The 12,154-nt window shown below is 36.2% G+C and overlaps 1 protein-coding gene across 8 annotated transcripts in view; it reads right to left on the reverse strand.

Annotated features, from left to right (window-relative positions):
• TENM3 (teneurin transmembrane protein 3) overlaps positions 1-12,154 on the reverse strand; it is a 605,620-nt gene that overhangs the window by 151,896 nt on the left and 441,570 nt on the right. For all 8 annotated transcript variants that reach the window (XM_019658769.1, XM_019658771.1, XM_019658770.1 and 5 more), the window contains one exon: positions 8,871-9,109. In XM_019658769.1, the coding sequence (XP_019514314.1) occupies positions 8,871-9,109 (239 nt within the window). The remainder of the gene's footprint in view (positions 1-8,870; positions 9,110-12,154) is intronic.

Consider the following 12,154-nt stretch of genomic DNA (forward strand, 5'->3'; position numbering starts at 1 on the left):
TTTTAAATCTAGTTAGCCCAAAATCCCAAAGTAACATTTCTTTCCACTTGTAGATGTTAACTACAAAACGAGTTCCAGCTAGACAAACTCAAAAAAGAAAGCTGATGAATATCATAACTTATTTTCGTTGGACACATCTAGATGTTATTCTATCGCAATATATTGATTTTAATATACCTGAGAATTGATTTTTTGGGGCCACATCTAGTTTTATGTGGTAATACTTAAAATTTGTCCTTATATCAGCATTTGTCAAAACACATAATCCTAGTTATTATTCTGGTTTTAGCAGGAAAATCTCCTCTAATGCTCAAACTGCCTTTTATGCATTCTCCTAGTCCTGCAGTTCTCCTTTTTAAATAGTCATCATGATTATAATTAAATGCTCAGGGTTATATTCTCTAAAATATAATCTCAAAGACAGCAAGAACTGTGTTGTTCACTGCTGGATCTATCACAGTGTCTCAATAAATAAATGTTGTCACTCAATAAACAAATTTTGAATGAATGATGGATGGATGGATGAACGGTCACTTCCTTTTCTGATGTTACATTACTAAGTTACTGAAGAAGAGACTGTGGAATTTTATTTTTAAGGAAAAGGGACAAAGGATGTAAACATTCGAAGTCTGTAGACATTGTAAGATTACGTAGAAACAATAAATTAACTAAAAGAGTACATGCATTTGAATTTTATTTTATCTCATATTCTAGGATGAGAACTTTGTTTGATATAGATTCAATGGAACTTAAAGGTTTTATGCTGAATTCATTCCCCAAATTCCTAGCAATCTATAATTTTTTTAACCTTACATACGCCAGTTATTTTTCCTTTCACTTCCTTTTATTTAGCTATTTCTCTCAGAATACACGGCTCTCAGAACCACAAATGTAAAAGCAATGACGTATGCAACACCAATTAAATATTTATGCAATGTAACACTGAAATGGTAAATATTGTATTATGCTTTCCACTTGTCATTAGTCAGGAGATGTTGCTACATTCTGCAAAAATGATAACCTAAAACAGAGGAAACAGCGCCGTATTTCACACACAAGATAAATTTGTCTGGCACAAACCAAAGTTTAGCTGATGTTAAAGGTATTTCTCATTGTTGCTGTCCTTGAATGCTTTTCAAGGCAGGGAGATTCTTCTATTTGAATGGTACAAACAGTCTGTTTAAATATAGCATTTCTCATATATTATTTATTTAGCTGACCTCATAGTGAGGTAAGAGTAAAATAAATGATTTGGGGTGAGGAGAGGAGGAGCATACTTCCTACATTTATCTCATTTCTTGAATTTGGTAGTGATTTGTTTTTTATGTACAGTAATAAATATTCAGATAAACCCAAAACTACACATTTGTATGTGGTACTAATAAAAAGCAACAAAAATTTATAATGTCAAAAGAATTGCATGTGCAATATACAGCTTTTCCCCACTTTAGGTTCAAGTCAGAAGGCACTGACATGATTATACAGAGTTGGCTATAGAATGAACTGAATTTGAAGTGACCTCTGAATCTTTTCTAGGTTTCTATGACATTGCTAGACAGAGAAAGCTAATATTTTCTATGAATTAATAGAGTTCATTTTGAAAGTTATAACAGACTGCAAACATGATAAGATAGCCAAAATTTCTGTAGGGTGTGTGTGTGTGTGTGTGTGTGTGTGTGTGTGTGTGTATGCACAACTTCATCCTTACAAAGGGCTGTCCTTACTCAGAAAAAAATACAACCATTTAGAGTGGGTTTTCGTTGGTTTCCTCTTTTTTAAATTTGCAGAATCAGAGTACTGCAGTAGTATGCTTTATCATATTACTACTATCCTCTTCTAGAGGAAAACTGTTTTATTTGGGATCATCAATCACCGCCAAATCAGGTTTAAATATGTCTTTAATTTCATGTATGCAAGGATAAAATACAATATTGATTTAAAATTTTAGTTTACAATTTTCAATCCTCCAAAATATAGGCAATATATTTTTTTCTACAATGTGATGAAATCACATTAGTATTAAAAGCTTACCATTCCATCTCGGACAAAATGCGTTTTCTGAATATAATGCAACTAGGAGTTAAAGGAAGAAGCTATAGTGAAAAATGGTATGTAATTCATTGCTCAGTTGTGTTCTATTACCTCATAAAACAGCACTTTTATTACAAAGAAATGTCCAAAAAGAAAAAAGGATGTCGCAACACATTTCATTTTGCTACATATATTTAAATGGTTGATTTTTCATGAAGCATAAAGGGCTGGCATATTTTTCTTTCTGACCCTGAGTTGCATATATATAGCTGGTACCATAATCAATTTCAAGATACACAGAGAGGTAAAAATGTTCATAAAATGCAAATAGACACAGAAGTAGGACAGATAACTGCTACCGAATCATACTGCAGTGAACCTGGATTCGACAGGTTATGTTTTGTTAGATCTAGGGGATGCTTATGTTGTTAAACAGCCTTTTTAGCAGACATATGACAACATCTATTTTAGGAATCAGTTGGTAGCAGCTGTTCAAAGGAAATAAATAACTACATATGTATTTTTTTCAATGAAATAGAACATTGGAAATGCAAGTATTTCTTTGGTTAGCAGCATGTCATGAGTTCATAAGAAAAACAATGTTGAGTTATTTCTTGTCTTTGTGAAATGAGCTAACAAACCAGTCTCTTAAAAGTTCAGATTTCTGTGGGGAAAACAAAAAAGAAGAAACAATTATGGAGGGTTTGGAGTGAAATGGGAAGTGGCTATTAAAGAATACAGTGTTTCTTTTTTGGGGGTGATGGAAATGTTCTAAAATTGATTATAACACTGTGAATATACTAAACACAGTATTAATTTGAATTGTACATGTTTGATAGGTGAACTGTGGGGTGTGTGAATTATCTTAATAAACTTGTTATAAAAATTGTTGTCAAAGGAATGATTGGTTGGGATAAACTAAGCCAAAAATTGAGAAAATATGCTAGCATAATATAATTGGATAAGAGTTTTGTTTGCTCTAATTTTCCTTAAATTTAAAGAACATGTTCAAACTTTTGGTGCTATTCTACTTGGGAAATTATTTGAATTTTCAGACGCTACCTAGCAGTGTCTGGAAATGTTAATAAACTGAAATGGTGTTATTTGAAGTCTGACGACTTTGTTGCAGTTTTAAATGATGTTAACCTAATAATTCAAACATTTATTTTGATTTGTATTTTATATTTCAATAATGTTTTATGCTTTATGGTAAGATTTCTGGGCATTTTTCTGTGTGTACAGGATCAAAATTTCAGGTTATCTGCCATCTTCTATGAGTAAAGAACAATCATCAAAACCCCTTCTCATTCCCTAACTGAGAACAGAAGCAGATGCAACAGTAACCTGCACACTTTCTTTTTAATCCATTCTTTGGTGAATAACTGCTGACTGTCACCCATCTTTACAACTTTCTAATTTTAGAACAGAAGAAAAAAGAAGACGAATGAGTAAGTTAGGGCCCAGAAGATGTGGAACTGGTATTTTATTGATAGGTCCCTATCACTAACTATTATCTTTGAACTTAACATTTGTGTTTAGGAATCAGTGTAATTTGCATTGTGTAGGAATGCTCCCACTTAAAGATTAATGCATTAGAGAAGGATTTTAATTGAGAGCTCAGCAATGTAAAGAAAACCATAATGTGGCTGTTGAAAAGAAGTTTGTCATAAGTACAAGCTTGGACATTTGAGTTTTAAGACTTGGGATATGATAAACCACGGCACATCTATTCTACTATTTGTCATTTATAGTTTCCCAGTTCTGCTCACTCGTCTATCCCAGCAGGGCCTCATGATCTCCCATGTAGGTTGTCTAACAGGTGGTCATATACTTGGACTATCCAAATGGTAGCCACTAGCCACATGTGGCTGTTTGAGTTTAAATTCATTAACTCAAAAACTTAATAATTTTTAAATTTAAGTAATTTAAATTTAAACTCCAGTCCTGAAGTTGCATTAGCCACATTTCAAGTACAGTAAGTCCCCTACTTGTGAACGAGTTCCGTTCCGGGAGGACGTTCATAAGTCAGATTAGTTTGTAAGTCCGACAAAGTGAGTCTTAGACACCTTTGACACAAATATACAATGTAAAGCCAATGGTTGAACGATTCATGTTATAAGAATGAGCGACGTCTACCACCTTTTCGCCTCGGTCCAATCTCTCAATTATTTTCACTTTTGTTTCCATGGTTATTGCTTTGCGCTTCCTAGCAATCCCCTCCACGTCACCACTGCTTTTCCTCTTGCTTCCAGACATCCTGGGCTCTGACTGAGCACTGTACTAGTGTACACTATCGCACTGCACAGTAAGCACACAGCAGCACGGCTGTGACAATGTCCAGTAGACACGTGAGCTACTTCCGTGATTTATTCGCATCTACGAATGTTTATAATGCAAGATCCGTTTGTATCTGTGAAAATTCACAACTCAAATGTTCGTTAAGTCAGAGACTTACTGTACTCCACAGCCACAGGTGTCTAGTGGCTACTGAACTGGTGAAGAAGTAGCATGTTCCCATCATTAAATGTGAAATTGGACAGTGCTGGCCTAGAGCCTTGCTACTCCCAGTGTGGTCTATGGCCGCATCACCTGGGAGCCCTTTTGAAATACACACTCTTGATTAATTTAATTTCTTCAGTTTCTTCCCTGTTTTCAGTTCTTCCAAAACCTCACGGGAGGCAGTAGAATGTAAGGGGGTCCTTAGTCATTTCCAGGCCAGTCCCATCATTTACCGGCTGTGTGACTTCAGGTGAGGTGACTCTCTAAGCGACAGATTCCTATTTGTTAAGTGGGGATAACAACTCACAGGGTTGTTGTGAAAATTAAATGAGGTGATTCACACAGCTTCACACACAATGCCCGGCACACCGTGAGCCCCCTCCATGTACCGCTGGAGATATTTCATGGTTCTTCCTTTTCTTACCTTAGATGACCTCTTCCCAAGGTGATCTCCCACTAACCATTTTGACATTAAACCCAGTCAACTGAATTTCTCTTCATCATTTAAGTATCACCTGCTAAACCAAGTCTTTCCCCAACATCTTCAGCCAGAAATATGTATTTTCCTTCTTTTCTCTTCTGTTTTTTGCTATGAACCAAGCTGCTATGACATCATGTACTGTTAGAAGTGTTTGCATACATGTCTTCATCACTTGACTATGAGATTCCAGAACTGAGAGCTAAGTTGAACATCTATCATCCATCAGAGTGCCCAGAATTTTTATTTAAGTGAATTTTTAAAAATAATAGCATTAATAAGGACTTTACAGGTATAACATAAAAATCAGAAATTATAAAGAAAAAATTGAAAAATCTGATTACTTAAAAATTCTGTATGGTATATGGCATAACAATTATGAACAAAGCTAATAATAGATTGGAAACATATATAACATATTTGACAAGAGATTCACATCTTTTATAAATAAACACTTGGAACTCACAAAAAGGAGAAAATTTACAATGGAAAAATGGGGGAAAGTAGGCTGTTCACACACACACAAATAAATACAAATGGTCAATAAGTATATGAAAAGATATTGAGCGCTACGAGTAATAAATGAAATAATAAAATGTTTTGACTTAAAAGATTGGCAACGGTTAAAAATATTGATAATAAGTAGCATTGGTAATTGTATAAACTGAGGATAATTTGGCCATGGTTTGCAGAATTTAAAATATGCCTACCCTTTGGCATAGCAAATTTCTATCAAAGAATTTATTCTGATCAAATATTTGATCAACTGAACACACATGCACACACAAACACACACTTACATGCATTAGAAAATAGTCACTGCATTTTGGGGAACTGGTTAATTAAAAAGAGTCACTAAATAAAATTATACACATAGGATGTTTAGTGAATGATAAGTGAGAAAGCCTGGTACAAAATGCATTAAAATTATGGAACTCTAGGTGCATAAGAAAATATCTGAAAGGGCATACACCAAATAATTACCCATGCAAAAACCAACAGTGGCCTATGGGAATTAATTTTCACTTTCTTTTTCGTCCTTCCTTTATGCTCTGAAATTTTTATGGGGATAGGAAAAACAAACAAACAACAAAGCCTGTCCCCCTCCTTCCTCCATTTCAGAAGTTATTTACCTTGACTGTCCTGAAATAACTTTATCTTAGAAAAGAGACAGGCATTTACATCCTTATAACTTGTCATGACCTTACTGGAAGGTGAGAAAGAAAATTCTGGGATTTTTCCAGAAATATTTCCTCAAGCTTCTAATTTTACTTATTTTTAAGTCTTTGACTTTATGTTGACAGTCAATATGAAAGAAGGGGACACCTAAGGGAATGGGAAAAAACAAATTGAAAGGATGATTGCACTTGTGTTAAAGGTTGTGAGGTCAAGCTAATGATGACATTGGTTTCCCCATTGATTCTGGGGTTTATCAGACTGATCTAGTTGGACAAGCAAGTGTCCCTTTTCTTCCTCTGCTTTACAGGCACACTCAATAGAAAGGACAACCTTCCCTGACCGAAGTGCCCTATTCTGTTTTTTCAAGGGTAAAGGTGGTATCTTCAGCTGGGAAAAGATTTGTCATGTTAACTGAGGAAGAAGTGAAATTCTTCCCTTGATTTAAACAAAAAACATTGAGTTAGTGTGTTAGTCATTTAAGCACAGGAAGGCCAGTAAAGATTCTATGTATATTTGTGCTTAATCAAAGCAGTAAATGTATGAGATAATTGTTTGGTGATAAAGGTAATTTTTGCCTGGTAACACTTGGATTGTATTACCTTAATTTCTAGCACAATAACTGGATCACCACACAGCTTCAATAAATATCTGTGCATGCGTAGACTAACTATAAAATTTCTATGTTTCCACGAGGGGAAAGATAAAATCAAAGGGAGACTTTTTTGAGAGTGGTGCTGGTAGGAATAAAGGAGGATGCTAACTATGAAATAGTAAAAACAGGCAATTTGGAAAAAAAACACACCATATGAGCTTTTACTTAGAAGTCTGATACTCAATTATATTCAATAATGGATCCTTGAAAAGAGTACAAGTCTCACAAATATTAGTGATCTAATCTCACAGTAAAATGCTATTTTTCATGCTAGTCACACAGTGTAAAAAAATTAAATGGTATCAGAGCTGATTTTCAAAATATTGAACAACTGGTAGGACACAGGCTCTTACAATCCAAAATGATGGTCAAGAACACAGCAGCAGCACAGACACCGAATTCCAGCCCTGCACAGTATTTATCTGTTTGACATGTGCTACAGTTAGAAAATCCCCTACAACCATATATGCTTAATTTATTCCATGCCGTTTATGACTGATGCATTTCAGGACCATTAAAAATTCTGTAGCAGCACACTGCTGACAAATATAAATAATGTATACAGCTAACTAGAAGAGATTCTCCTAATGGCTGGATATTTTCTAGCTGAATCCTAGAAATCTGCCTCTGAATACCGATTTTTGGTTTTGATATTCCTCATTTACCTTGAGTGTTATGAAATAGCATAGCATTGTTTCATTAGTGTGTGATCTCGGCCAGGTACCTGGTTTGACCATTTTTACAAGGAGGGAGTTAACTAAGACTGAAAAATAACAAAAAGGTTCCATCTTGCTTTCATCACTGATGGACAGTGGCTCCATGAGGAGCCGCGTGATGCACTGTGGTGAGGATAATGAGGCTGTATCCCAGGTCAGGTGGGGAGGGTGCCCTGATTCATTAGTGACGTCTGCCAAGGCAGAAGAATTGGAAGTAATAGTACGTAACATGCCACCTCGTTGCCATCCCTGACTCAATTATCTCGAAAGTTCCTTCATGCTCTAAAACTCTGTTTTTCTCTCAAATGTGACTCAAAATGGTTATTTCACTTTCCAAAGTACATAATTTATAACTAAGGAGTATTGTAGCTAATGATGGAAACTGGTTCACTGCACAAGCATCAGACTATTCTATATCCAGCTCTGTAATACTCTTATTCGGTTATAGAATTTCATGGGGCATCACAAATAGCTTTGTAAACTTGAGAATGCATCACTGACTGTTGTTCTTGTTGGATAGACCACACAGCCTGGGATTTATCTCCATGGACACCATTAGCATTTTGATGATGTGGGCCTTTCCCTACACTTTGAAGTAGATTAAAAATCGGATGTGGTAATTTTTGACATTTTAAAAAGCAACTTCTAATAGTTCGAATGCTCATCTATGTTATGAAACAGTTAAATAAAAGGAATATTTATCACTTCTCTGAGGGCTTCTATCATTTGGGTTACCATTAAGTGAAAAAATGGTGAACATTCCATCAGAAAAGTTGAAAAATCCACATATATGAACAAGTAGATAATCCTGTCACTGTTTTACAGATGTACAGTTCCCAGGAGATGGTTCCTGAGTACACGATGATGGTCCTGGAGAGATGAGTTTTACATTTGGAGAGCTGAGTTAGCTGAATGACGGGTGATATCAACAAGCGGCAGAGAGTTCCCTACTGACTATGCATTGTGGGAGATTCCTACATTGTGTGTCTTCCTGCAAGTGTGTGAATTATCTTATGTGCATGAAATGACATAGAGTTACCCATGTTTCATGAGGGTGAAGTCAAACACAAACGTACACTATATAGTCTATGTCCAAGAATATAACTTGTTCTTCATGAAAATACAGCTTTTCTACTTACCTAAATGTGTTGAAAATTACTTACAATATCCTATGATTTATCATGTATTATCACCAACCCTTTCCCCAGAAAATATAACCTCCTAATATACTTCTTGCCCAAATAGATAAAACCCACAAAACAACCATATAACACCCCAACATACAGACAACATAATTCTAAAAATTGGTGCTTACCTATAAAATACGATAGAAGTATTGCCAGGAGCACGGAGACCCCTACAGCACACAGTGCAGTACATTTCCAGCTACAGTACTTGGAGGACTTCTTGAATTTGAAAGCACTTCTTGATAGGGTGTTTCTAGGTAGTGGCCGGGTAGGCGGTGAATAAACAGAGCCAGATGCCATTGTGTATCCTGGGGTTGCAGTACTGAACAGTGGCGTTGTCCCTGTTCCTGTTTTGAATAGGAAATGCCTGTGGGACAGGAGAATATCATTATACATTATCAACAGATAAGTCTGTATAGTTGATACAAACATGTGAAAATGTGGAGAGACAGTTATGTCTTAGCTCTCTTGTCTTTTATTCCTGTCTGCACATAATTAAAAAACAACTAGAAATTAAGTAACTGTTTTAACCAAAAAAAACCAACTCACAAAAAAGGCTCTGATGAAAGAGATGGATTTGTAATGTATACAGCAGGATTTATGCACCCAAGTGATGAGTGTCCCTTCCAGCAGATATCTTGAGAAACTATAGAGTTATTCTGATTTTACCATTTTCTGCTCAAAACCACTGTGGAACTTCCCTTTATGAAATGCCTGAAGAACATCTTCACATTTCATTTAAGAAAACCAATCCTAGGGCCGGCCGAGTGGCGTGTTGGTTAAGAACTGGCTTGGGACGCCAGAGGACCCCGGTTCGGATCCCACATATGAGGGCCAGTGACACTGCCCTCCACAGTTAAGATGCTGAACAACAGCTCAACCTGGAACTGGGCTGTGGTGAGTCGCTGGCGACGGTGTAGGCTGCAGCCCCTGCTGCAGTGAGTTGCCATGGGCTACCGTGTGTAGCCAGCAGCCAGCGTGAGCGGCCAGCAGCCGCAATGAGTGACCGTCCAGAAGCCGGCGACTGATGTGCCTCGCCTGGGAAGAGCGCAATGATAGTGCCAACTTGGGCCAGTGAAGCAACGTCCTCCACAACTAGACTGAAGAACAAAACGACAGCAACTTGTCTGTTCCCCTTCCCCAATTCCCCAGCGCTGTTCCCATCCCCCAACTCCCCAAAATCTTAAAAAAAAAATCATGACATATTAAAAAAAAAAAAGAAAACCAATCCTATTACTTTAGAGCAACATGTGTACTTACTATTATTATATGAGAATATGTACTCATATAAACACAAGAATGTATGACCACACTGATGCTCTGCAGACTGACGTATTCTCTTCGTGCCCCCGGAAACATTCAAATCTAGCCTGCTCCCCCACCAATGGGTACAATCAAGCTCGGAGCCAGCTGATCAGTTCTCAAGGGATGCAAACCAAGTTTATTTTTAGCTTATGTCAAACATAACCAGGAAGGTAAGTCTGCTGGGGGAAGAGAAAGGAAGAATCACAGAACATTTTCTAACACCAACCCAAATAAAGGAAGGGGTCGGCAAAGCAGGTTTCAGATCAAAGTTAGAAAGCTTCTTTACAACAGAGCCATAAACAGTGGCGCAAACTGCCTCTAAAAGTTGTATGCTCTCTGCTGTTGAAAATGTTCAAGCAGAAATTGAATGATCACATGACAAAAGTGCTATATGAGGAATTCTTTAGGAAAGATGATTAATTTTAAGATTCCTATGAACAACAGAAGTCCCCAGATTTAAAAAAGAAAGCACCATGTTTTCCATGGTTTCCATTTCATATTATGCTGGTAATTTACAGTGTATTCAGTTTGTATCTTAACAGTTATTATTATGCTCCCTAAAAACATGTTCAATGAAATGAACAGACTGTGCTCTTTTTTCCATATTCAGGGGGTTATGGGTGTTCTGGAACATTCTATCATGGTTACAGTACAATCATTGTACAGATGATTTTAGATGGTACACAGCTGAATATTTTAAAATGTAATGCTCATGTGCTCATTTTAATGTGCATTAGAAAATAGACTGAATGTATCAAACATATTAAGGGGCTAAAAGGACAGAACTTGGAAGTTATATTGCTGAGGTTCAAATCCTGCTTTACTGCTTACTAGGTATGTCTCCTTGGGCCATTTGCTTAACTTCTCTCTGTGTTTTGGTTTTTTCATCTGTAAAATGGGGACAGTAATACTATCGCTCTCTCAGAGGTTGTTACGAGGCTTAAATGAGTTAACTTACTATAAAGTGCTTAGAATATAGTAAGCATAATATAAGTGTTTGATAAATTAAAGAAGATTCAAACTCATGATTTTATCTATTAGTATATTATCGCTTAGGAAACGCTAGCCAGGTATTTAAGTTACAGAGTCCATTTCCAGAAAATGACTAAGTGTAGCTGGTGTACAGATATGAAGATAGTCACGAGAGTTCTCCTAACACAGGTATAGAGAAAATAATTCAGGATTAGAGGTCGGAGGATCTGGGTTTAAGTTCTTGGGCTTTCATTTCCTAGTTATGTGACCCTAAGAAGCCTCAGTTTTTGTTTTTTAATTTGTAAAATGGAACTAATTATTTACTTATCTCACAGGGTTATAAATCAGCTAATGCATCTAAAAATGTTTTATCAACTACAAAATTAGAACAGATGCAAATGATAAGTTACTACTTCTGTACTATGAATCCATTTTCCCCATGGGACTACTTTATAAAGCAAATCTAAAAGTTGATAGCCTGAATTAAACAGCATGTTGGAAGCAGCATTTTTAGCACCTACTACCATCTTCATGTCAGCATGGTTATTAAGAATGCGGGCTCTGGAGCTAGGCTGTCTGGGTTCACATCTAGACTTCATCTATAACTAGCTGGGTGATGTTTGGTAAGTTAGTTAAATTTTCTGTGTCTTGGTTTTATCATCTGTAAAATGGGAATAATAATAGTACCTCTTATTGTAGGCATTTTATGAGGATTCAATGAAGTGACATATCAAAAGGTGACATGTTTACATGTACTACATCTTAGGATCCAGCACAAGGTAAATGCTCAATAAGCATTAGCTATGTTTCTTCCCAAAATCACTTATGGAATCTATATTCCAAAAGACCAAAAATAATCATTTGAAGACTTTACATAAATCCCAATTCAAAATGTAACACCCTCAAAACCAATATATATGAAATGAATTCCCTGATTTTCCCATGTCATGAAATACTCTTTTTATTTTTTTTTCCAGTCACTTAAAGATGTAAAAACCATTCTTAGCTCATGATCAAAACGAAAACAGGTGACAGGCTGGATTTGGCCTGTGAGCTGTAGTTGACCCCCTGATCTAGATGCTCATTATTTTTTAGGATTACATTTATCACTTCTCTGAGGGTTTCTATCATTTGG

The sequence above is a fragment of the Hipposideros armiger genome, unplaced genomic scaffold, assembly GCF_001890085.2.
Source record: "Hipposideros armiger isolate ML-2016 unplaced genomic scaffold, ASM189008v1 scaffold_289, whole genome shotgun sequence".
NCBI lineage: Eukaryota > Metazoa > Chordata > Mammalia > Chiroptera > Hipposideridae > Hipposideros > Hipposideros armiger.